Below are 25,985 nucleotides of genomic sequence, written 5' to 3'. Positions count from 1 at the left end.
CACCTGAGAAGCATTCCAGAAGCTGACTGGAAAGAGCCTACATGTGATTGCACTGTTAGTACCCACCTGGCTGTCAAGAAGCTTGTCAAGCCATTTAAACTGACTGATGATGAGCTGGGGAAAATCTGTTCCAAAGGTGCCCACACTGAAACAGCAGAAAGTGAAACAGATTAGTCAGACCTACAGACACTCAAAAGCTTTGCTGCTGCTCAGCAAGACCATGAGATGCAATTAAAATTAACCAACTATCAAAACAATTCAATGAAAGTATCATTAACACACCTACAGATTTTAGCACTACCCAGGAAGAACCCTACTTCTTATTACTGGAATACTAGCAGCGTGTTTCAATACACCACCAACAATCTAAGGGTACAGAAAGCAAAATATACAATGTGACTTCAGATCTCCGGTGCCTCCTACTATGAGAGTGGCTATGCCAGCTTAGCCTAAAGGTCCTCTGGGGCCAGCATCCCTGTCCCCAACTGCAGTCAGTATTAGATGCTTTTGGGTAAGTTTTGTGTAACAGGGCATTCACAGAGCAATCCTTTCACAGAGTATCCATTCAGTCTCCAACAATGAGCAGTTCAGCAAATCTCCAAGGCAGAAGCTGGTACCCACTCCATGAGTGCTATCCAGCAGTACATTTATCCTCCCTTGATTTCCCTAAGCCTTAAAAACCAAAATACAACAAAAAAAAACCACAGACCCCTGTGTGTAATTTCTAACCTCTACATTCTCCAGCACTGAATTCCACAGGGTGGAAAAGTCTGAAACAGTACTTCTGTTTTTTTTCCTTGCTGCCTTCCATAGTTAGAAACAGTGGCTAAACCTTCCTCAGTTACCTTTCTTAAATCTTTCTTGCTTTTACAGACATCTGCGATTCTCTGCTAATCATCTCCCTTGAAGGCAGGCAGAATTCTATTTAGAATATTTTTCCCTACTTACATAGAAACTGCTCTATTACATTTTTGAGACAGCTTGACCAGAAGTGCATGCAACATTCAAAATGTGGTTGTACCACGCATTTAAAGTGACATGATGTTTTGCATTTTTCCCAGCTCCCTCCCTACTATTTTTTTTCCTGCTTTGTCTACCACTAAGCATGGAACTGATACGAAAGAGTAAGAAAAAAAAAGAAGCATCCATACAAGACACGTTTCCTCAAGGAAAACACTGAGTTTGTCATTGTCTTTATACAATCAGGATTAATTTTAGTCTGATTTTTTTAAGAAAACAAGGTTTATAGAGCTGTGCTCAGATGCCCTCCCTCTTCTGTAACTTCTGGTCACACTGGTCTGGGAGCACAGATGTAATAATAAGCTGGCTGCTGCCAAGTCATATGAATAAACCAAGTTCTCCCTACCCTTCCTACAGGGAGTCAGTACATTGTATGTCCTCTGTCCAGGCCCTGACTAGCATTAAGGTCTATAGGTCAGATCTGGGAGAAATTGGTGGGTCACACATGTGGTTATACATTAGTTGTAATGAATGTTGTTTCTTATCCCATAATTAAACAAAACAAAAATCAGTAGGAATTCCACTGAAAAAACTCTGTTGCTCTTTACAATTAGACTACATTACTCGGGGAATTTGTTACCATAAATTGTTCTCTCACTTTTCATTTCCTTTTTCATTTACAAACATGCTGAGCAATCAGATCTTCATGGACCATCCCTCTCCTTCTGCAATATGGACCACTCTCATTTCTTCCCTTCCCATCTTTAACTGGTCATTAATGCATAGAAAAAAAAAAAAAAAATCACTTCACTCTTCTTACAGTCTAACAGGAGACAAGTGTAACAGCATCCATTTTTAAGAGCACATTTAATAGCTTGAACACAATCTGCATTTTTAAAAGGAGGTCTGTTTGCACCCAGCAGCCTCCTAAAATTACCATCCACTTTCATCTTTTTCTACATCATGAAACACTCCATAGTCCCTTTGCTGAGATACTTCCCAGCTTGTGCCAATAGCTATGAAGAGTGTAATGAATCATGAGGTATGTCTGTATTTCACCATCCAGGTAAATCTGAAGTAACTGTTAAAGTCAAACAGCTGCTGATTGTCCAAAAGAAGAAATATCATTTCAAGGCAGAGGGAAGACAGTCTATACTCACATATCAAAAAAGAACTCAGGGATCTTTTCCAACAACAGTGTTATGACAGCAGGCTGGAAGAAAGGCAAAAGGACAGTGTTAGGATGATGACTTACTGCTTGTGCTGCAGAATTGCCACCAAACCTGATCTTTCTCAAAAGATTAAATATGCAGAGAATAAAATACACAAAAGGACCAATACAAATATTTCCTGTATAAGAAATCTCTTGCCAAATGCCAGAAAGGAGACATACAGCCTGGAAAGAGAAACCCACAAATGCTGAGGGTGATATAAACCATCCACATTATCTAACAGAATCAGGGCATAGGGGCAGGATATCAAATTTCTCTGGAAGCACTCCTTCCCAGACCCAGCTGAGTTGCTTTTCACTACACAGGAATTTAAAGCATCAACTTTAGACAAAATTGAAAACAAGGCCCACATGCATTTGCCATTCCCTCTGCAGGTCTAATTTCCTCCTCTCCCTCCCCCGCCTTTAATCATGGCCCAAATGCAATTCCAAAAATGTATTTAAGACAAGAACTCTTAAAACATTTTAATTATAAGAGGATTTAAATCCACAGCTGCTTAGATTTCCCATGCCTTGGCAAGATAGCTGTCAACTTCAATTCCATATACCTCTTCATGCAACTTGCATACAGCTTAACAGACCCTGTTCTTGCCAGCAGGTTGCTCAGCATCTTGCTCATTTTTAAACACTCCCAAGGTTCAAATTCCTCCAGCAATGGAGTTTCAATCACCTCTCTAGCCTATCTGTTCTAGCACTTAAAGGAAACATTCTCCACAGTGGAAATGGTTATATACTATCACAATTTCCTATGATTGACCTAAGCTGTCATGTCTCATCCTGCCCCCATTCACCTTTGAGAAGAATCTCACTCTATTTTCTCTATACCAGGCAATTATGTATCTGAAGACCACAAAATATCCCTTAACCTTGTTTTTAAGACTGAACAAACCCAATTCCCTCTGTCTCTTCTTGCATGCCATGTGCTCTCTGCCCTGAGCATCTTTGTATCTCTGAAGGAACAAATCAGACACTATTCCAGATGCAGCCTCCTCTGCCTCACAATGAGTTCTATTAATCCTCTACTTGAGAAGGCAAAAGAATCCCTAAATATATCAACACCATTGTAAAGAGCAAACTAAGGTGTCCATACCTGTAAGATCTTAATTCCCAGCAACAGTTTAATGAGGCTGTCACAATATGAGTGTAGAGTCCTGCAAGATGAAAGATTCCACCACAGTTGCAATAAAAACATAAAATCATAGAATGGTTTGGGTTGGAAAGGACCTTAAGATCACCTAGTTCCAACCCCTCTGCCATGGGCAGGGACACCTCACCTGAGACCATGTCATCCAAGGCAAAACATGTTTGGAGAACAGGCTGTAGTTCTTCCCACTACACACACACTTAAAAACTGCACTTCAGCTCTCAACAAGGTTGCTGTCTACAAGACTAATGTGAGATGGAAATGCAAAAGTGTCTGTGGCCAAGCTGCCTTGCCTGCAAAAACTGTCAAAAACCAGTTGACCTTTACCAGCCTTGTCAAATTGTTTTTCCCTTGTAGAATTTGATTCTTGCCATAAAATGCCACAGAGACCAACAAATACCCCAGGCAGCCAGTAAATACCATGACTTACCTCTTTAAACTTACTGCTGCTGAATAGCAGCGTATTACACTAACCACTTCTGCATAAGAAACAAGTTTCATTGTGTATCAGCTGGAACTATGGTCTTTCCCTGCACTCTGCTCAATGTTACATGGCATTTAACTAGAGACTGGCTCTGACTGAAAGGGAAGACAAAACACATGTTCTCTGACCTTGAACCCTCAGTCTGTGTGGGAGCACAGGGCAAGAGACAGTTCTTGAACTGGTTTCTGTCCTTGATGTGAGATTCCAAACCACTGACAAATTGCTTCACAACCTGCAAAGCACAGAGAAGTTAACCACTTCCTGAAAAGACACCCCCCTCAACTCCTGTGGTTTAGGAACAGATGATGAGGACAGGGAAGAGCTAGCCAGGGAACTGCAGACAGACAAACTGCTAGAAGGGATGCTAGATAATACATTAACTCTAGTCTAAACCATTTCCAAAAGGAAACACCAACTGTTTTACAAAGTAACTCTAAAGCAACAGTCTTATATTTTACTTTCATTTAAAAGAGGTTTGCCTGTCTTCCTGTTCAGCTGAGACAGAAACATTTGATGTAACAAGAGCTGCATCCAAAAAGCAGTTGCAGCATTTGATTTGCAAATCAAATCACTGGCCTCAGGATTCTCACAATGGCCTTGACTGCAGAGGAGTATCAACACTGGCAGTTTTAATGCTGACAGTTCCAAGCCAGCACAAAACCAAACACAACTTCCACTAGAAAGCTAAATAAATTACTTTTCTCTCTTAAGAGTCTCTGACTATTGAATAATATTGCCAATGAATTACTTTGACAGGGCATGGTGGTGGAAGTACAGAACTTTTGCTTGGAATTTTGCAAAACCAATCTTGGAACATTCAGCTGATATAATTTTCTTCTTGGGAGCTGGTACAGTGCTGTGCTTTGGCTTTAGTCTGAGAGTAAGTTGATATTATACTCATGTAAGACGTTTTAGTTGTTGCTGAGTGCTGCATACACAGAGTCAAGGACTTTTCTGCTCCTCACCCCAGCCCACCAGGGAGCAGGCATGGCATGGTCCAGACAGCTGATCCCAACTGGCCAAAGGGACATTCCAGACCATACGGCATCATGCTCAGCATATAAAAAGGGGGGAAAGCTGGCTAGAGGCTGCTGCTCAGGAACTGACTAAACATCGGTTGGTAGATTGCGAGTGGCTGTTAGTGCATCACCTGGTTTGTATGTTTCAGGTTTTTTTATCATTGCCACTATTTTCCCTTCCATTTTTGTTCTATTAAGCTGTCTTTATCTCAACCCAAGAATTTGAGCTTTTTTTTTCTGTTCCCTCTAGTTCTCTCCCTGATCCCACTGAGACAGGGAGTGAGCAAGTGGCTGTGTGTTCTTCAGCTACCTGCCAGGTTAAACCACAAGCACGCACATCAAGGCTGGTTTAGCAAAGGCACAGGCTGGTCATCTCTTTCTGACTGTTCAGACCTAACAGCTGAGATGAGACAGAATAGCAAGACAATGAGACCAAATGACTGGAACAGCAACACTGACAGAATTAGGGAACCTGGACCACAGAAACCCAAGATATACTGCTGTGCTCCACACTTTTGTATGGGACTAGCATAAACAGGTAACTGCATTTGCACCTTTTGCTACACAGCAAGCAGCTTTAAAGCTGGCTCCTGCCAAAGCATAGTCCGCTACTCACGCCTGGGTAAGTTGGGTGCTTCTCCAGGGCTAGGCAGAGCTTCTTCTGGAAAGTCATCTGATCCACAGCTAAGGAGAAAGTTTAAAAAGAAAATAAAGAACCAGATCATACAACATTATAACATCTGGTACACTGAGTACAAGCTCTTAGGCCCACCTGCCAATACTTCTGCATTTGTTTTACTGAGAAGTCCTGTCAGCAAAAGCCTAAATGGCATTACCACTTATGCTTCCTCCAGTCTGTCCTGAGAGTAGCTCATAGCACTAAAAAGGCTTAATATACAAATTCCTGAGGGCCTTGTCTGAGCTGAAAGGCAACAACATGTTTGTTATCCTGTTTCAAGGCTCCTGCCTCTGAAACTCAATACTCACCACAGATGCAGTCTAATCTTATTTCATATACCCCAAATAATCTTTCAAAAGCCTTTTGAATTTGCATGTATACACAAAAAAAGTTGCCATAATGAGTTTAGGTGCTGCACTGAATTCAGCAGGAACTGTGTAATTCAAGAGGCATGTAACAAACAAGAGGCCAGGTGTAGGTTTTCTTGAACTTTGGAACAAGCTAGCTCAAGCATTTTTGCTCTGCAAGTAAAAAGCATCTTGACTTTGTAGCAGTCATCTTTGCAGATTTTCAGACGCAAGCAGAGACAGCAAATGTTAAACTTGTACCTATTTCATTCTGACCCTCCCCAGCTTTCAGTACAATTCCTGACGTTCTAATGAGCTCTTCAAAAATTCCCTCAGTCTCCACTTCACCAGGGGCAGAAATCCGTGACTTCTTTGTTTCTGAGAAAACAAGACACTTTACATCAAATATACTCTGCAATAAAAATAACAAGGACCCTTCAAATAAACAACTAATTAAAAATTAACTTTCTAGTAAGAAACTAGAGGAACACAGGGAAAACACTTATGGGACCAGAGTAAGCAACTGTACTGCTATTTGACAGCGGTCATTATCCAACTCAGGTGCCAATGCAGGTTGTCCCTCCAGCATGTCACCAGAAAGGAACATTTCCTACCCCTTTAGGTGATCCACAGCCAAAGACAGCTAAGATACACCTGCAGTGGCATACTCCCATGGGAGACATACCCACCAACAGATTATGAGCACATACTTTCCTCTGGCCTGAAAAGCACAAATTTGATACAGGCTGTCCCACTGGACCCCTTTCTTGGGTATCAACCCATCTGCTAAAGCTGCAGATACAGAGAGAGGTCATCATGGTTTGATTTACAGATACCATTTTTAATCAGATGAGATTAATCTGCAGACTCTGAAGGCAGTGAAGCTCAAGATAGCAAACAATGAACAAAGGTATGAGAACAGAGGGACTAATAAGAAAAGATACAGCACTGCTTTTAGTGTTGTTTTATTGTGATTTTCTTTTTTTTTTTTTTAAGTATTTAAAAAACAACAGCATCATTAATAATTGGCATCACCAAAACTGTCATTTTGGCCTTCTGCCTGCCTGGGAGCCACTGCCTCTCCCAGAGGGTCTCCACATAAGACAATACCTGAAGACCTAGTTGGCAGATCTGCCTTGCCATTCTCTCCAGAAGCCTCAGCTTTCGACAGCTTCCTTTTTGAAACCATGGTAGCAAAACCTTCGTTGGTGCCTATAAAAACGCAGGAAAAAGACAAGTGAGCAAACCAGACATAACTTTAATTCAGATTTTTGCAAGCAAATCTAGAATGTGCCAGCAAATAGCAAAGGGAAATGCTCCACAAATTGAAATTACTCACAGAAAGGCAGATTGCTGGTTAACCAATACTGCACCACATTTTTCTACTGCTGAGACTGAGATTTTAGAGCTGTTCTGTTTAAATAGTGGAATACATCACTTTTGCTAAAATTCAGCTCCTCATAAAGCAAGGCTTGGCTTTGAACAGCTGTGTGGCCTTCACCTGCCCAACCACGCTAGCTGACCCCCGTGCTCCTCACCAACTGCAAGGTCAGCTCTGTCTACACAGACCTCCACCGGCTTGCCCTCTTCAGGTGGGTGGCAGTGGTTAAAAGGAAATAATAAACCTGGCTCACCTTTAAAACTTAAAAGAAAATGCACGATGAGCCTCCAGCAGCTGCTCGGGGCCCGAGGAGCAGACGGGCGGGGCAGGGAAGAGCGGAGTGCTTCACTCTTTACTGTGCCTGTGCCCAAACGCCTGGCAGTTTCTGTGTCTACCGCAGAGCGGGGCGATCCCAGGGCGGGGTCGAGGCAGGGCACGTCGAGGCTCAGCCACCCGCAGCCCGTAACAGCAGCTTCTATGGGAGAGGCCTCCACCTGCAGAGCGCTGAGCCTCGGAGGGACGCGCGACCGCAGCCGACTCCCTGAAAAGACCAGCCCGCGCTTCCCGCCACCGACACGCGATGACGTCCATTCCGCCGGTGGCGGAAGGGCTGGTCCCGGAAGCGGAAGCGGCGCCAGGGCCTGTGGCGGGCGGCCCGGTGGCGGCCGGAGCCGGGCCCAGTGGTGGTACCGGCACGATGAGTGAGCCCGAACTGCTACTGGACTCCAACATCCGGCTGTGGGTGGTGCTGCCCATCGTCTTTATCACCTTCTTCGTGGGCATGATCCGGCACTACGTGTCCATCCTCCTCCAGAGCGACAAGCGGCTCACGCAGGAGCAGGTGTCCGACAGGTCAGCGCTGCCGCCGGGCCCCTGCCCCTTCCTCCGTGCCCCGGCCACTCACGGTGCGCCAGGGAGGCATCGTTGGGCCCGTTCGCGCCTGCGGCCGCGCCGCTAACGCGACCTGCCTCTTTTCCAGCCAAGTCCTGATTCGGAGCAGAGTCCTTCGGGAAAATGGAAAATACATTCCCAAACAGGTAGGGAGCGCCGGGAGTGGCTTTGTGCTTCGCAAAGAGGTAACTCGGAGGCGCGCAGCCGCGGCAGTGGAGGGCCGTGGTTCGAGGTGTGCTCACGTATCCCCTGAGATCAGCAGACGCGGCTGAGGTTCCCCCTGCCCAGGAGCGTCTGGAAGTGCAGCCGGGAGCAGATGCTCCAGGAGACATGGTCACAGGACCACTGCACGTCTTTTCCCTCATATTGATGTTAGCTTCCACTACTCTGTGTTTTAACTGCATGCTACAATGAAATCTGTATCCAATCTGTTATGTTTAGTGTCTGCCAACAGATATATAGGGATTTAATAAAAGCTTGGGATAATGAGGTAGTTGTACAGTGTCAGCTTGCTGAACTAAAATTCAGTTGCTCATCTTGGCTCAGTTGCTGCCAAATATCTATATTGTAAAATCCAGAAGTCACTTGGAGGGAATGGTGATGTCTGAAGTACCAGTCAGTATCAGTGGTGAACCAGTAAAAACTTTGCAAAAAGCACTAAAAGCTCGTTAATGAACATAGATTCTTATTTAAATAATTCTTAGAATTATCTTAAGAATTTTAGAAAGGCAGAGAGCTGGTGCTCTGGAGCCAGGGAAACAGAAGTGAGCAGCTTTAGAGCATACGGGCACTGAAGTACCTCCCCAAGAAAGATGGATGTGTTGTGAAAGAGCTCATAAGATGTCTGCATGTCTGAACAAGAAATAATGTTTCTGTTCTGTCATTTCTTCTGGTGCTTTCAGTCTTTCCTGACCCGGAAATATTTTTTTAATAACCCAGAGGATGGATTTTTTAAGAAAACGAAAAGAAAGGTGGTGCCTCCTTCACCAATGACAGGTATGTTAAGGTACCATCAGTGCTGCCAGACAGAAAAACTCAACTTTCTACCAAGGCAGGAAGGTGAATCAACTTTGCAAAGAGCTCAGAGGATGTGAGGGAGAGGGTGGGACTGTGCCCCTGGGTTTTGGGGAGAAGGAAGGAGCGAGATCCCTCTCTTTGGTAGCAAGGTGTCACTTCATTTTGCATAACTTCAGCCTTCAGCTACCTGCAGCATTTCATGAGACCACAAGTACCTCAGTGTTGCCAGAAATGGGAAGTCCTGCTCTCACTCGTATCCTTGTGTCACCTTTTTGCACCAGCAGGACCTTCTCTAAACTGATGCAACTTATTAATGTGGCCAAAGACCTCAGCAGCATATTAGCTAGAAAGTTAGTTGTCCCTTTTTTAGCTAAATCTGCCTACAGAGGGGTCAAGCAAGTTCAGTGATCTGGAGCAAGGGATGGGGTCAAACACAGGCACAGCAGCTGGGCTCAGACATGGGAGGAAACACACCACCCTTTTGAAAGCAGCAGCCACCATAGATCTGGGATAGATGGTGGGACAGAACTGTTACCTCTCATGCAGTTTCTTAATTAAAATACTTGACCTTGGTGAAGTAATGTTGCTTCCCTTTATTGTGATACACTGCTACTACACATCAAATCTGTGATTGCAGATCCAACCATGCTGACAGATATGATGAAAGGGAATGTAACCAATGTTCTGCCTATGATCCTCATCGGTGGTTGGATCAACATGACATTTTCAGGATTTGTCACAAGTAAGTGTCTGAAATAACATGTCTGCTGTGTTTCTGATTATCTCGAGGGTCTGAGCTGCATCAAAGATTTGTTCCTCCATCTGAAAGCAGTCGACTGGAAGCAGTGTGAATGTGGCTTTTGGTACTGCCACTATTCACTCTGTGAGCTGCACTGATTCTCCTGCCCCATAGCAAAGGAGGGAAAAGAGTTTTCAGAGTACTGGCCACAGTCACAAGAAAATAGCTCATGTATTCAGGAACAAGTGTAGTCACAAATCCAGTATTTAAATTTATTAAAACTGCCTAAACTTCAACTTGATACAGTCGATTTTCCTCTCAACCTGTCCAGGGAGTTGGTTACTGTGTAATGCAGGATATACACATGAAAAATACTTTCTTCAGTGGATAGTTCTGGGGTGTTTTTTCCTACTGTTCAGGTGGTAACTTTTGCCTTAACAAAGACATTCCTGTGAAACACCACCCATGAGGGTTTGGTCATCGGGTTCAGTCCTTGGGTTCAATTTCAAAAAGTCTTTTCATACTGATACAAATACAGAGCTAGAGGTTTTTCAAAAGTACTTGTTAACCTGATGTAGTCTCAATACAATGCATACAAATACTAGATTTAATAAAAGCACTATCTACTTGCTTTGCCATTTGCTTTGCAATTTTGTAGCATCACTTTGTGAAACTGGGCTCTTTTCATCCTGCAGCAAAAGTCCCATTTCCTCTGACACTGCGTTTTAAGCCGATGTTGCAGCAGGGAATTGAGCTGCTCACTTTAGATGCGTCCTGGTAAGCCACATCCTCAGCAAGCAAGGTCAAATCATCACTTGGAAAATGCTGAATGTGTTAATAACCCTTGAATGGTCTGTGCATGCTTCTGGAATGAGGTCACAAGCCAGCTTTCAGCTGAAATCAACCATGCTTGTTCTGATTTATCAGGGTGAGCTCTGCTTCATGGTACTTCTTGAATGTGTTTGGACTCAGAAGCATTTATACTCTCATCCTGGGCCAAGATAATGGTAAGACACCATAATTTCTGTGAAAGAGCTGCTTCTCCTTCCCTGGGATGACTTCTGAGGGAGGCTGGGGAAGCATTTCTAAATTTCCAGCCAAAAAGCTCTTGAAAGCCTCTCGCACATCTGTGAGGTTACTCTCAGATTATGGCCAGGTTTGACACCACCTGCAGCAAGTATCCAAATCTTCTGTATCAGCTGTTGGCAAACTGCTCATGAACTTCCATGGTAATTGACCCATGTTTTCCTTCACATCAAATCCATGTGCAGAAATTTTGTTCTCAGGCTTGCTTTTCATTTTAGCAAGTATCAGTTTTAAGGAAAAACAGATTTTTTAATGCTAGATGTAGGGCAGGACAGATACTGTTTCTGGAGGTATTGGGAATGTGGGAGACCATGTTTCCTCAATTTGCCTGCATATTTAAGGTGAATTTAACTGAGATGTAGGGGGTGGGAACAAGAGGTCTTGTGAGAACTCTTTCTGGCACATTAGTATTGTATTCTCTGTGTTTCTGCAACTTCCTGTAGTTAGAAACAAGCCTGCTGTTTAGATGACACAAAAAAAATCAGCCTCTCATTTCTCTTTCGCAGCTGCAGATCAGTCCAGGGTGATGCAAGAACAAATGACAGGGGCAGCAATGGCCATGCCAGCAGATACTAACAAAGCATTTAAGGTACTATATTCCCCCTTGCAGTCCCAGTTGCTGTGAACTTGCAGGATGGTAGGTTGTACGTAACTTGGCCTCTTCCTGTGTCAAGTAAGAGAATTGCTCTGGATTGCTGTTCCTGAAATTAGAGCTTGTCCTGGGTCTGGCAGAGCCCCAATACCCTGAAGTAAACCTGATCATTCCTCATGGAAAAGGTGAATTCATGTGCCACTGTCTGCTTTGGCAGAGGAAGATTTTTTCATTTCTCTCGAGATCTAGTTCCAAAGCAGAAGCTGACTCCCAAAAAGTTGTGTGGAAAATGAGTAGCAGGGGACATCATTCTCATATTTAGGATGAAATTCTGGTCTTGGGCTGCTGTGAAAAACTGGTGCAATGAATAAAGCTCTGCACGTCCAGGGAGATTGTTGGTTGGAGAACAGTCTCATGAAGCACATGAAGTCTGCGATCAGTTGCAAAATTTTTGACCTGTAACTATTTTTATCAAATGTCTCTGCACTAAATAATTAACCACAAAGCACTTGAGTCTCCAGAACAGAATTGGCTGTTTCTAGAGACAGCTGTTTAGAAGAAATGGACAATTCCAGCTTAGACGGTTTTCAAAAAGCAGATAATGTAATTTTTCTAATTACTATGACATATTGATCAACTATCTAATACCCAATTAAGCATAAACTACTGATTTCAGGGAGCTGACAGGATTGCCAGGTTTTTAATAGAACTTGGGTTTTGTTGCCATTTTTAGGGTAAGCACTGTTTTGTGTAGTTCTTGTGTAACTACTGTAACAGTGTGTTGCTCTTCTTTCTCTGCCTCTGTTTATTGTCAATGCAGACGGAATGGGAAGCTTTAGAATTGACTGATCATCAGTGGGCCTTAGAAGATGTAGAAGAAGAGCTCATGGCAAAAGACCTCCATTTTGAAGGCATGTTTAAGGAAGAACTTCAGACTTCCATCTTCTGAATTTGAGAATATGCATTTGTCTCTTCTTGTAAAAGTAATTTGAAAAGAAATCTGTTACTTAAAACTACATAATGTATTTTAGAAAGGCTGGGAATAAAAGAAAACATGTTCAGAACTGCAGTTACCTCACTCTGAGTCCCAGGACTAAGGATGTTGTATTTAAGCCAAAGGCTCTTCATGTGGGTTCTAGCTGGGATTCTCTTTCTCTTCCTAGGAAATGTATGCTGGAGAAAAGATCTAACATTTCTAACAGACAAAGAAAAGCTTGCTTAAAGAACTTAAAACTTTATGAGACTGAAAAAGTAAAAGTAGTGCCCATGTTTCTGGTTTTAACTGTTTGTTTAAGCAAAGGCATAGCTAGGTATCATTTGCTTTTGAACATCATTGTGTTAGCAATTCAAAACTGACCTGGCAATGAAGTAACACATTTCAACAGCAGCAGAAGGATTCTGCTTCTGAAAGCAGTGCTTGGCCTTCCTCTCTGTACTCTTTCCTGTTGTAATAATAATTTGGGTTTGAAGCTTTCTCAGAAGAAAACAAAAGCAAGAGGGAGATACTCACCATTTGCTCACGGCAAAGCACAGGACAGCTCACCTTCCTCTCGTATCTGAGCCTGCACCCAGTGATGCAAAATCCCAGCTGTTTTCACCTGCCCTCCTCAACCTGCTGGTGAACACACCCGTGGTCACAGGGGCAACTTCTAGCCCCCTCTTTGCTGCTTTCAGCACTGGGCAGAGCAGCTCCTGAGAGGTCTCTGGGCAGCAGAGAGCCAGAGGTGGCATTTCTGTGCAGAGGCAGCAAATACATAGACTATTTCCCCATTAATTTAATCCCTTCAAGTCCATTTACAGACACCTCCTATACAGAGCCCTCCTGCCTGCCAGGATATACACCCAGCAAGGGTGCCTGGCTGTTCCCTGTGGTCCCTGTTCAGTTATATACTGTGTCAGGTTGGGAAAATAAACACCTCAGTTTAAGCCTCCTGCATCTTGGGACTGTAGAGAACAGAAAGCAACTTCTCCGAGCTTGTCCTTCTGCAGGAGCTCTTCAGATCTCTCTGCCCCAGGGAAAAGAGTCCTAACCTAGTGAAATGCTTAAACAGAAGCTCTTTCATACTCTTTGGCTGTTATTTTCCCCAACCTCTATATTCTGAGCCCTTTTTTGGGGGGTAAAATTGCACACCCTCTTCAAAGCGGGAGCTGAGCTGGGACTGAGACACAGTCTGTTTTCTGTTACCAAATTCATCTCCCCTCTGAACAGGAGCCTTAGCTCAGAGATGTTCGTTTCTGCCTCAAAGACCTCTTTTCTGAATGTTCATAATTGCTTCTCTGACAATACAACCTGTTTTTCAGGTTATTTCTCCCTTCCTTTTGCAATGGGAATTTCATTTCACTTCATTCCCTTGGCATTCTTGCATAAGCTGTTCTGCACTGACACACAACACCCCAACACCTTCAGTCCGAGAGATGCCACTTTCCTTCCCCTTTGTCCCATGATGGGTTTCATGCCACTCTGGGGAGGTCAGCATTCCATAGCAATGCTTACCATCTGCTGTTCTACATTACAGCTCTTCCAACTCTATCTGAGGCTCCAACTATTATTAGGCCCCTATGTTGGTGGAGCTTTAATTGAGTTTAAACAATACATTGCATTTAGCCTCAATTTATTGGTTCCATGACAGTATCTCCTGATACCCCTGGAGAAAATGGACAGAAGGAAGGCATGGCTTCCCCTAAGATCTGCAGAGGAAGAGGAATAACATGGAAGCTGCAGCCAAGGCTGCACAGTGCCACGGAAAGGCAAGGGGAGGCTTTGCTACAGCACCAATTATCAGTAACACAGCACCACAGGTGAGGAAAGCCAATCCTGAAGTGAGCATGAACTTCAAGGTGTACAGAGCAGTGCAGGCAACAGCTGCCTTTCTCTCAAATCCCTCCTGGCAGAGCAGGAGGGGTTGGTTTCACAGGACTTGCCCTCCCCCAGCCAGAAGAGCTACTGCAGCACCAGGCACCTTCCAACCAACAGTCTCAGGTCACACAATGGAAGCTGAAAATATAACAACTCAGTTTCAGTGCAAAACACTCTTTAATTTTCCTCTTTGTACAACAGAGCCAGCCATTTACAAAGTGCTAGTCTAAAAAACAGGTCTGATATTACAGCACACACACCAGCCAAAGCCCACCAGCTCAGGGGCAGAGAAAGTAAGAGCTAGGCCACTTTTTCTGCAGTACAACAGTCTGTTCAGCATCTGGGCATCAAGGATTTAACCCTACTAATGTGTTTGTTGGTGTCAGCACAGGTGGGGGAGATGAGGATGAGAACAAAGGCTATTTCAGATTAGGTTTTCTTTTAAAAAGGTCTTTTACTCCCCTCCCTTTCCTCTCCTCCCCATTTTGGAATGCCCACGTAATTTTCTTTCAGGGTTAAAATGAACAAAAACATGATGATCAGAGTAACTCAGTGCAGTGTTACAGCTTTTCGGATGCTCCCCTCAGTAACATGTTAAAAACCAAAACCAAACACAGAAATACAATATGAAGAGTTGTAAAAATCCCAAACCACCCCCAAACCTGAATGGCAGAAGCAATGAAGCAATTAGGACCTCAAAATTTAAATTTCAATGCTTTAAAAGCAAAATTCCACAGAAGAGGATCACAACACTAGCGTGCCAGGTAAAGACAGCCCTCCTCTCACCTTTCAGCACCCTAGCCAGGGGCTGCTAAGTGCACCCCCCACACACACATTGTTTAGAGCAGAACACAGCAGTAGCTGATTGGACTTTGCTCAGCTGCAGCACAGCAGAGGTGCAGGCACAAGCATGCAACAACTTCCTATGGGGCTTGTCATCAAGAGCTGAGCTGAAATACTGGGAGTTAAATGGATGACCGCTGTTCCACTGACCATCAGAAGATCACTGTCAGCAAAGCAGCAACAGGGACTGTGCACAGAGGACTGAGTGGCACTAAGCATGCATTCGGAGGGAAAACACAGAGCAGTAGCTTGTCTTAGCCTTTTAATCTGTCAACACACTTGGCTCCAAGAAAGAAAAAACCCTCCTGTTTGGTTCACCACCTTGAGCAAGATCTTTTCCTGAAAAACACACACTAAAGCTCTATGTTCTTCCCATTTCTCACACTGAAGACCAGTTCTCCACTGAGGACTGACCTGATCTAGCGCTCACCAGAGATCCTCATTCAAGAAGAAAGCCGAACTTGTTTCCTACAAGTAATACAGATGGTAAAGGAGGACAGAGGGAAGAACATTTGTCAGTTGTACCAAAAGTATGGAGTGGAACTACTGAACAGCTGAGGCAAAGGGAGACCTCAGACAGAACCATCACAGCTGCAGCCTCACAGAAGATGATGGGGTGCAGGACCTAAAGGGCAGTGCTCAAGTGAGGAGAAGAAAGGCTGAACAAGCAGTCAGGAAAAAAAATCCAAAAGTCACAAGAGAAAAGGCTGAAAACTCATACAATTCATTGCACTGGGCTGTCGTCCTCACAGGCAACAGCTCTGGGGACACAGTGCTGAGCTTTGCTGGCGAAAAAGCTCCAAGGAGTCACATAAATGAGCAAAGGAGGATAAGAACGCTGCCACTGCACAAATCATAGCAGAAGTGGTAGAGGCAGAAAGTGCTTACAGAGCAGTCTGAAAGCAAGGGGTGTAGGAGATGGATGGAGAGGAGAAGAAGTTGCCCAGCTGTGAAAAGATGACATTTTCTCTGCAGAAGATTGGGAGGCAGAGCAGCTGTGTCCTGTGTCACTGTGCAGATCAGCCTGCACACATACCATACTATAGGCAGGTACAATCTGCTTCCAGCAAAGTTTGCTACATTACAGGATTCAGTGTTCACATGAAAGAGGCAGTCAAAACTGCCCAGAAAAGCTTTAGATGTATCAGTGAAGGGTCACAAGAAAGAGAAACATTTGCTGCTTTGCAAAGTGACCAAGGTACAATGGCAGAGACCGCAACAGACAGGCCAGATGTACAGATTTGAATTGAACTTTCAGGCAGAGTGCAGCAAACCGCCCTGACACCAGCAGAGCCCAGCACCAACACCAGAGCCAGCAGGAAACCCCACACCGATTCACAGAATCATATCCCCTGTACTGCTCCCCAGGCCCCCACGAGGCTCAGCTGTGAGCTGGCCTCCAGCTCAGGCTGTGCTCTCCCAACCTCAGCTGCAACCCTCAGCCACAGCCCCAGCTCAGCCCTGACCCCTGCCTCTAGCCACACAGCTCAGCCAGATTTTAAAAATAACCTTATTGAAGCTCCAATATATATTATTTTTGGCCTCTAAATACCCAAGTGTCAGCACCTATTCCTGGCTCTCCAGTGCTACTCTGCAACCCCCAGCACACAATCTCTCAGTGCTAGGATTTTCTGCTTGACTCCTACAAGAAGGAAGAAAAAATTCAGGTGCTTCAGGCATGGCTTTAGAAGAGCAACTGCTAACGTGGTGGCTGAGCACTGGAGGTGATGCTTAGTTGGTATCCATGCCGTCATACTCTTCTTGGGGAGGAGATGGGGCAGTATGTTCCTCACTGCTTCGACGCTGATAAAACAGCACATACGCAGCTTTTGTCTACCAAACAAAGAAGAAAACCACCTGAAACAATCCACACAGCCTGGCTGGAAACATAATGCCCAAAGCAGGAAACCACACTTTGAGCACAAACACAAGACTGGCCTCAGGCCAAATACTCACCACTATTTGGTCTTCTGAAGCCATCGATACACTGCTGTCATCAAAATAGTACCACTTGTCATTCACCTTGTTCTTTGCATAAGCAGTGTCTGTCAGGAGAAGAAACTGTACCTCAGTGCTCCAGTGAGGACTGGCAGGTAATGCCCTGCCAGCTGCGCTGCTCAAGACTCAAACTGACTGTGCATGGGAGGTCAGGAGCCAGCTTTGACACTAACTACCCCAAACCTAGCTCATCAACATACACATCTTCTAGAAAATGTTAGCCGGTCCATCAAATGCCAGACTGATGCCCTGATAGGGCAAAAAAACTGAGGAAAGAAACTACAGTGTTTTGTTCAGTGTTTGCTGAACCCAAGACAATCCCCTTTGAGCCAGAGCTTTCCCAAGCAGTTTAAGACTGCATTTTCACATTTTTCAGATGAAAGAGAAGTTTTCCATTGATGATGGATCTGATCTAGTGCTTGCAAGATTCCTGACTCAAGAAGGAAGCTGGATTAAAGTCCTACAAAGTCTCTTCCAACAAAGACTTTAGTGATGGATCTCCAGTCTCAAACCATATCCCTCTTCAGCTAATGCTATTCTACAGTGGCGTACCCTTAAGTTGAGCACATAAACTGCCAAATGAATGGGGTTCATCATCCTCTCATAGTAAACCACTTCATGACAAGCACACCCTCTGCTCTGTCTTCCTGGCCTATGCACAATTCCTGCTCACCAGACCTTGTCTCTCCACTACTGAGGAACCTCGCAAGCTCCTGCTTGGCTGCAGGCAATCTCTGCTCTGTGACACTGCACCCACACTGGACAAGCAGCCACCCTCTAGCATGCTTAACAGCAAGAGGCAGAGTCTTGGAGATGAGCTGACAGCTTACACTGAAGACTCGCCCCAGCACTCTCCAATCAAGCTCCTTTCCACAATTTCACATTTGGCATTGAAAAAATCTTTAGTCCACTCATATACTGGGGAACACCACCAAACACTCTAATGATTACTATAACCAAGGTCCCACAGGCATCAGAGTCAGATCTTGTACAGCTGTAGACTACACAAACTAGCTAGCTGCTCTGCAAATCCTAATGGGAAGGACACAACCTCCAAATACAGAACACAGGTAAGTTTTGTCTAGACACCCTTGGCAAGGGCTCCTGCAGGTCTCCAGTGCACAGAGCTCTCCTCATGACCCTCCTGCCTGCATTTCCTGTGTGCAAATAACACAGAAGCAGTTACTCACAGTGGCCCACTCCCATGGCTCCATAATGATTGGAAACTGCAATGAGGTCGTAGACATATGAGCCTGCTCTTGGGTCGCAGACAAACTCAGACATGTTTAAACCCCTGAAACAAAAACCAAAAGTATCAGTGCACCAGTAACCAGTGCGTTCTAAAAAGTGATGCAAGACACCTGCGAAGCTCTACAAGCCAAGCCACATGGGTAGAGAAGGGCTGCACTCTGCTGGTCTACAGCCAGATATTATTAGTGTAAAGATAAAATGTGTTAGCCCTCCCACACAGGGCAGGTCCTGATAAACACATCAAGTGCTGCTAAAACATTCAGAGGGAGGTGCTGAATAAAATACAGTTCAGAGTGCCCCTGCGTAAGCATGAAAAGTGAGACAGGAGTAGTAAGGAATACACTTCATCCTGCAGCAGGATGCTGTCAAGCAGCAGCAGAGGAATGAGGAAGGCTTTCATCTTGTACTTGTGCAATCCTCAGTACAAGTGCAGCTCTGCCCAACAAATTTGCTCTCTAGAAGTTCTTCTGGTTCAGCAGTATCACACGGTTTTAACCTGATTTCAGAAGACACCCGCTGGCAAGTAGTGTTCTTTGAGACGTGTATAACTGATTAAGGTCAACAAAAAGCAAAAAAACAACCAATGCAACTCATGCCTGCTCTACTGCAGTTGAAACCCAGAACACAAACCTGTTCCAGTTACAGCTTTAATAACAAGCCTGCCCACCAGTAACACTGGGAGTTTTTTCTCAACCAGACTCTTCCTAGCTTGAGGGAAGAATCCTACCTGATAGGGAATTCCACAACAGTGTCAAGTTTATCCCTCCAGTATCTGCTGTATGAGAAACGTTTTAAATGCACTACCAAAATCCTGGGCAAAGACCACAAATCAAACTTCTTTGTGGCCTGTTGATGTTTCTTACAGTTAGGGCAGTACCTGTGGAAGGAGTAACAAACAAGGAAATGAAAGACTACATTAAATGAAAAGCTTCTGGCCTCCCATTAAGAAACGCCTCAACAGCACAGTAGTATTTCGTAAGTAAAAGTATGGCTTATAGGTCCCACTGCTAATTATTATCCCCTGACCCAGGTAACAGTTGCAAATACATCTATAGCATGCAATTGGAAATTAATAATAAACTATCACCTACTACAAGTTATTTTCTTACACAGCTAGCAAGCAACATCCTAAGATCTCCTGCACACACAGTAATCACGCTTTGGTCACTTAGGATCTACAGGTCAGGACTGGCTCAAGCTAGAAATAAATAATGGGAGATGAAACTTTAAGGTAGCCACATGCTTTGACCCTTTATTACCCCAACTGCTTCCTCTGACTCAGTCTGGAAGACACATATATGCTGGGGAATTAAAAACTGCTTGATCTTTGGAAGCTACATGCCCACTGCTAGACTTGATTTTTTGGTTTTCTTTTAGTAAAGGCAGGAAGCAAATGCTTTTCATTAACCCACATCTGCAGCCTATCGAGTTAGTGACTTAACAGAACTGACAGACAGGTGAATACAAAAGGACAGACCTGGGAAATTATCAGATTCCCATGGCAAATACTGTGGCATTTTACAATAAACCTGGCAGGCAGACAGAAGCTCTTACCATGGGTCATGTTCACCAAGTGTTTCCATAGTCGTGAAGAGCTCTATGCAGTCTCTGAGGGCTACCACAGCTTTCTTCTTCTGCGGCTGTAACATACTTCCATGTTTTTCAAATGCCTAGTGAAAGAGACGAATGCTTTATTCAATTCCATGTAATCTTTAATCCCTGACATCATGGAAAGGAACATACTTCACCATGCTGCCTAATATCTGTCCGTTTCCCCCCTTTCTCCCCCCAATCATCTTGAGCTGTCAAACACTCATTCTTGTGGTACAAACAGTCCATAAGAGTAATACAGTGTGTCCTTACTTCAAAGTTGGTGGATTTGGGGTTTTTTTCAGGGGTTTGGGTTTTTTTGGCCAAAGAGTATCAAGAAATTATTGTCACAAAACACGATTAATAGAACCCTGGCAGAAAGAACACTGAGCTCTCTATTAGGCTTTGTGAACTTGGCTTCAGGTTTCTTTAGAGTTTTGAGGGTTTGGTTGGTTTGGTTTGTTGAGTGCACTATGAACTAGACTACTTAGCTTTGAAATTAAAACATCTACTTTTAGAACACACTGGAAACAGATCAGCAGCTACAGAACTATGTATCTTGTCATTAAAAGACTTAAAGCAAACATCTCTCATGCTGGTGACTCCAATTTTTATTAAGGGAGCTACACCTACATGTCATCATTTATTGTCATCTTTTAAGTACTATGCACATTCACATACAGATTGTTTACAAATAGAGCATACTACAACCTGTGCCTCCTGTTCATCAAAAAGTAGCCTCCGTGTATCAGAATCCCAGTCAATAGCAAGTGCAGAAAAAGCTACAAGAAACACAAAGACAAAACACCAAAACATTTATTGCAAAGGAAGAAAGAGAACGAAGGGGGGGAAAAAAAAAAAAAAAAAAAGGACAAGAAGACAATAATTACCATTCAGTTTTAAGATTTTTCCTTCTACAATGGAGTTTATTTCAGAGGTCCCAGATGAATTCACAAGGCTAAAAGTAAAATGCTGCTTCTTGCAAGGCTGCAGGTCTCTTGCTGACTCAACCTGCATACAACCCTCAGAGTGGCAGGGATCAGCTTCTGCCAGCTTGTCCTTGCCTTCCTCTCCACCATCCTGATGCTCCATCTCTTCAATGTCACCTGACAAAATTTAAAACAAGCACAGTATTCAAGAGCTTCAGTGAAAGTTTAGACTAACACATCACGTGAACAACTGTTCACATAAGCCTGTTACAACACAGACTGATTACTCAGAAAGAAATGGACAGACACACACAAAAAGAAATCAGTGCTTGCCAACCATATCTGAAGTTGATTTTTTCCCTTTAGCAGATGCCAGGTAACGTGTTGGACTTTACATCCTAGTATCAGACATGATGGACAATGCTCAGTTCACATTACGTTAACAATCACACCTTCTGAGAGCACACCCTAATAAAACATCCCAAGAGAGAATCAGCAAGGTTGCAGTCAGGTGTCCTTACAGAAGGGAATGTGTAAATCTCCAGGGAAGTTATTTCCATTCTTGGGGAAAAATGGGCAGATTCTTTTTCCCCATTTAAAATTTCCATTTAACCTGTTCCAGCTGTTACTCACTGTAGCACAAGCGAATCATTTCAAAAAGGAAAATGAAACATTCACTTGCAATCAGCATTAAAAGCCTTCTTTAAGCATCTAACCTAGGAACAAGACCTTGTGTTTCTCGAGCCATGAACACAAAACACTGTTTCCACTTTATTTCTCCAGATTTTGTCTTTATGACTTAACAGGCCTGTTTTCATCAAGCCAAAGGGCATTATTAGGAAAGGGGTTGCCTCTGGAGGGAGGCACCTGAACACCTAATAGGAAAGGAAGGACTTCCCTCTTGTTGGTCAAGATGAATGTACACCACACCTTGCTCTCTTGCTGCTGCTTACGCACACCTGATCTCACTTGGAAAGAAAATGGTCTAACAAGAATTCTCACCATATCATGCAGTCATCCTATGCAATATTTGTGTAATATCTTACGAATCATTGTGAGAGAACAATCTGCTAGAGCTTAAGTCAAATACACACAGTAAAACCCAAATGCTCATAAAAAGCTGCAAGTGCTGAAAAGCTTCCAACCAATGCTGCAAGGACTTTACCTTCAACCACACCATTTGAGCCATTGCAGGTTCCTTTGTCTGTGCAGGGGGTAGAGTATTCTTCTGCCAAAGGGAGTTTCACATAGCGGCTAAACAAAGAGGGAATATGTTTATCACACAATCATACCAAAGCTGTTCATCAAAACAGCAGCATCCCTTCTCTGTCATCAGTCTATGCTGCCCAAACCCCCTCAGCAAACCAGAACCCAACCCACACAAGCACCATTTAAAGATCAAGAACTCTCAGAATGAGTCCAACAAGAGCAATTCAGTAAGTCACTGTTCACAACTGCTTGTTCCAAATTTTACTGGCAGCAGATGGAAAAGGCAAAAATAAGTTATGGTGGCCCCATCTGAGAGCCCTGAAACGTGGTTTGAGTTTTTGCTTGCAATGCTAAGCAGACAGCTTCCCTTGTGACTGTCACCAGCATTATCTTCCAGTCTGCTTTTACAGAGCCCCAGAAACAGGACGCTGAAATGTCCCTGGGGCCTCCAGACACTAATGCCATGCAAATCCTGGTTTATAAGCAACATAAATCAAGTACAATTCTTCCCATTACCAAGGATGCAGTAATCCTGTTACAGTGTAGCTGAACAAGCGACCACTAGAACTTTGAATAGGATTCAAAGGTAGAAGACATGACTTACTTGATCTGCTCCAAAACCACACTGTACAGGTGATCCACAGTGAGCTTATGTTTCGGCACAGATATTAACAGTGGCTGACCAAAGAGCACAGTCCCTGAAGTATTGCTGGATTGCCTCATTGTCTTCTCCCGAAAGTAAACAGAGAGAGTAACATACTCTGAGCTGTCCTCACTTGGCTTGCAAACTTCATACCTGTTTGAAAGACAGGTATTTCCTCAGGTTATTTCCACTGCCAAGAAGCACAGCAGGTAGAACCAATATGAACTCTGTCTAACAAGTCTCTCCACTAGGTCATCCCGAGAAGGACAAGAAGGGTTGTACTCTGTCTTCATGCTACAGAGAAGTTTCCTGAACATTTTCCACAGCTCAGAATGGCATAGGACGCAAAGCTGCTACCAACTCAACTGCCACCTTCCCTCTGTCTTTACCCCTAATTCACACCTCTGGGGCTACTCACCTCTCAAGACATTACCCTGACAACCACATGTTGCTTCAACCAGATCCCAGCATGAGTGAAGAATACTAAATGCACTTTGAAATCCCTCAGACAATGTTTGTTCCCTCTGGAGAAAGAAACCCTCTTGACACCTTGGGTCTTGCATTCTCCCAGCCTCTTATACAGTTAATGGCCTGAGCTCGTATCACTGAGCAACCGATCCTTCAGAAAACTAAGTTTAGAAACTTCTGCTTTACAGAAAAATGCAAGGACAGTAAACACACACACATAAAACAAACCAACATTCTGGAAGAAAACAAACAGCTCTGGATAACAGTGAGGAGACTGAGACAGCCTGTGCTACAAGGCAAAACGGCAAATGAGGTATTTGCAGATGTCAGGGTCAAAAGAAACCATGTGGTCCAATACTATCACAATGTTAGCTTCAGGGCTACTCATTACAAAAGATTCATTTTCAGGAATGCCAAGTCACACTGTTCTTTAATTTGGCAAGTCACCTGCTTCAGACTTATCTTAGAAACTGAAAAAGGAAGATTTCATGAAAGATGTCACTATGCACAACGATCAAGACCACAATCATATATCTGAAGGTACCAACTCATAACAGCTCTCTTACATTAAACAAGCCATTTCCCTTCTCTCAAGAGCCAAGAAACATTTTCATTCCCATGTTCAAAATGCCCTTGTAGAGCAGGGAGAAGAACAAATTTCAGAGTTGTAGTTCCACTCCATCCTACTTAAACACAAAGGGATCCCAGCCTGGGGCTTGTACTGAATCAGTAGAGTACATGAAGAAAAATAACCTTCCAGAGAGTCCCAGCCCACAAAGAACATCAGAGATGAGTCAGCGTAAGACAGCCCATCACAAATGGCTGTTGACATTTTCTAGGCTGTCAGTGCTGTTGAACTGGACACTAGCAATGGATACAGTCCACACTTAATAGTTTCCTGAGAAACAGCACCACAAAGACATGAATTATTTTACTTAGTACTATTTAAACAACAAATGACCATACTTGGGTCCCAGAATATCACCTACAATGAACCCAAGGTCCTAATGACACTGCTATAAAACAGATCAGTACACAGCAAGCACACGTTCCCTGACATTCTTGTGACTGCCTCTCACACCACCTACACTGCGCTCCCCAAGCAGTAATTAACACAGCCCTCATCTATACTCCACTCTCGTGCACCTAGATGAAGCCCTGTCCATGCGATGGAACAGATGGAACAGAAAGGAAAAGCTGAGTATTACCCACAGGCAGGTGTCACCTGTCACAAGCAGCCGGCATACTGTACACTCTGCAAAACACTCTGCAAAAGAGCATCTCACACTTCTCACTGAAATGTAACAGAATTGGTTACTCAAGTGTCCTTCTACCCAATCCACCTCGGAACAGCTTTTACATACTAGTACTAAGAGGCAGATGTATCAGAATCAGGATCTGTCATTTTCTGAATCTCTTGAGCAACAGTCACCTCTAAGGAAAAAAAAATAAACCTAAGATACTTTATCTATAGTTTAAGGAGGGATATAGATCTAATAATGGGAATTAATAGATAATGGATTAGAAATGGATAATGCACTGTAATTCTGTATCTTACAACTTAATGGAAATAATAGAACATAAAAATTATGCTACATTGGACTACACAACATAGTTTTTGATGTCAGTCATTGGCTCAGCTGCCACCACACTGCTGGATATCGAGTCCTTGCCTTTATCATTCATAACAACTCTGAAAAAGCTCTGAAAACTGCTAAGAAATAGGGTAAGACTTGACCAGTCTTATTCAGGATTATGAAGGCCTGAAGATCTGTGGTTATAATCCAGAAAGGAGGCAGTGAGCAATGAAGTACGTAATTTCCATTCCCTCATAAACTAAAGTTAAGCAAGTGCACAGGAGCATGAAAAGCTACAGAAAGACAAGGCAGAACTACACAAAAACTACAGGCACTGAAAGCAAAAAGTGCTCTGAGCTGAACACCAGGCTATTATGTATGTTGCATGCTACTGAAACATACCCCCAAGTGCTGCTATTTATGATAAATTTCTCCACTTGGAAAACACTACGTGGACAAGTCAGTCTGTAGCAACAACTAAAAAAAGTAGTATGTTTTGTAAGAGAACAGAGAAGTGCAGAAAATGCCACTGCAGAAGCTGACACACAGATCCATCTGAACAGGATTATCACTGCACACCAACCCAGAGATGCTGCTGTGAAGTTACAATAGGTTCAGAAGCTGACAACAAGAATTAACAGAGGAAAAAAAACTGGGTGAAAATGCTGTGTGTATTTCTAATCTCTTCTATGTAATGGAAATATTACTGATCTCTTTCTTTTACGATCCCAGAACACATACAACAAGTAAACTAGGAAGTAAGAAACTGCAAATGTAACTTCTTCAGATAACAGGTTGTTTGCCCCATAGAATTCAGTCATAGGATTTTGACAGTCTTACACAGAAGCAAGGTAAAAAAGGATGAGGGAATTCAACCAGCAAGATTTTTAAAAAGCTTATAAAATACAAGCTCATTTTGGAAATGACACAAACCCCTAATTTCAAACAAGAAAACACCAATTCCAGCAAGCGAGAACAAACTTCCTGTATCAGTCTGCAACAAGGTCTCATCCATCTAAAACATTCCATACAAAACTACTGGACTAGCTG

The 25,985-nt window shown here is 43.5% G+C and overlaps 3 protein-coding genes across 9 annotated transcripts in view; 1 reads left to right on the top strand and 2 right to left on the bottom strand.

The window, feature by feature from the left end:
• FANCD2 (FA complementation group D2) overlaps nucleotides 1-7,624 on the bottom strand; it is a 39,562-nt gene extending 31,938 nt beyond the window's left edge. For 2 of the 4 annotated variants that reach the window (XM_080625388.1, XM_080625389.1), the window contains exons 1-8: nucleotides 7,499-7,624; nucleotides 6,975-7,076; nucleotides 6,126-6,242; nucleotides 5,455-5,522; nucleotides 3,948-4,051; nucleotides 3,282-3,342; nucleotides 2,121-2,173; nucleotides 67-145 (exon numbers count right to left, since the gene is read on the bottom strand). In XM_080625388.1, the coding sequence (XP_080481514.1) occupies nucleotides 67-145; nucleotides 2,121-2,173; nucleotides 3,282-3,342; nucleotides 3,948-4,051; nucleotides 5,455-5,522; nucleotides 6,126-6,242; nucleotides 6,975-7,053 (561 nt within the window). In that variant the 5' untranslated portion in view covers nucleotides 7,054-7,076; nucleotides 7,499-7,624. Of the gene's footprint in view, nucleotides 1-66; nucleotides 146-1,618; nucleotides 1,997-2,120; nucleotides 2,366-3,281; nucleotides 3,343-3,947; nucleotides 4,052-5,454; nucleotides 5,523-6,125; nucleotides 6,243-6,974; nucleotides 7,077-7,498 lie in introns of those variants that run through there. The other 2 variants (XM_080625391.1, XM_080625390.1) reach the window with 2 other exon arrangements.
• Nucleotides 7,625-7,683: 59 nt separating this feature from the next.
• On the top strand, nucleotides 7,684-12,841 carry EMC3 (ER membrane protein complex subunit 3). The gene is made up of 8 exons (XM_080625395.1): nucleotides 7,684-8,097; nucleotides 8,225-8,282; nucleotides 9,039-9,132; nucleotides 9,791-9,895; nucleotides 10,588-10,669; nucleotides 10,820-10,899; nucleotides 11,485-11,567; nucleotides 12,391-12,841. The coding sequence occupies exons 1-8, from the start codon at nucleotides 7,826-7,828 to the stop codon at nucleotides 12,517-12,519; spliced, it is 903 nt and encodes a 300-aa protein (XP_080481521.1). The 5' UTR covers nucleotides 7,684-7,825; the 3' UTR covers nucleotides 12,520-12,841.
• A 2,125-nt stretch (nucleotides 12,842-14,966) lies between these two features.
• Nucleotides 14,967-25,985, bottom strand: part of USP4 (ubiquitin specific peptidase 4) — a gene marked incomplete at its 5' end in the record, with an annotated part of 38,628 nt that continues 27,609 nt past the window's right edge. For 3 of the 4 annotated variants that reach the window (XM_080625392.1, XM_080625393.1, XM_080625394.1), the window contains 9 exons: nucleotides 14,967-17,103; nucleotides 17,227-17,315; nucleotides 18,459-18,562; nucleotides 19,247-19,396; nucleotides 20,074-20,189; nucleotides 20,821-20,891; nucleotides 21,000-21,215; nucleotides 22,204-22,292; nucleotides 22,852-23,043. In XM_080625392.1, the coding sequence (XP_080481518.1) occupies nucleotides 17,002-17,103; nucleotides 17,227-17,315; nucleotides 18,459-18,562; nucleotides 19,247-19,396; nucleotides 20,074-20,189; nucleotides 20,821-20,891; nucleotides 21,000-21,215; nucleotides 22,204-22,292; nucleotides 22,852-23,043 (1,129 nt within the window). In that variant the 3' untranslated portion in view covers nucleotides 14,967-17,001. Of the gene's footprint in view, nucleotides 17,104-17,226; nucleotides 17,316-18,458; nucleotides 18,563-19,246; nucleotides 19,397-20,073; nucleotides 20,190-20,820; nucleotides 20,892-20,999; nucleotides 21,216-22,203; nucleotides 22,293-22,851; nucleotides 23,044-25,985 lie in introns of those variants that run through there. The other variant, XR_013957644.1, reaches the window with a different exon arrangement.

This window comes from Psittacula echo (genome assembly GCF_963264785.1).
Source record: "Psittacula echo genome assembly, chromosome: 9".
Lineage (NCBI taxonomy): Eukaryota > Metazoa > Chordata > Aves > Psittaciformes > Psittacidae > Psittacula > Psittacula echo.
This window is presented reverse-complemented; position numbering and strand designations above follow the sequence as displayed.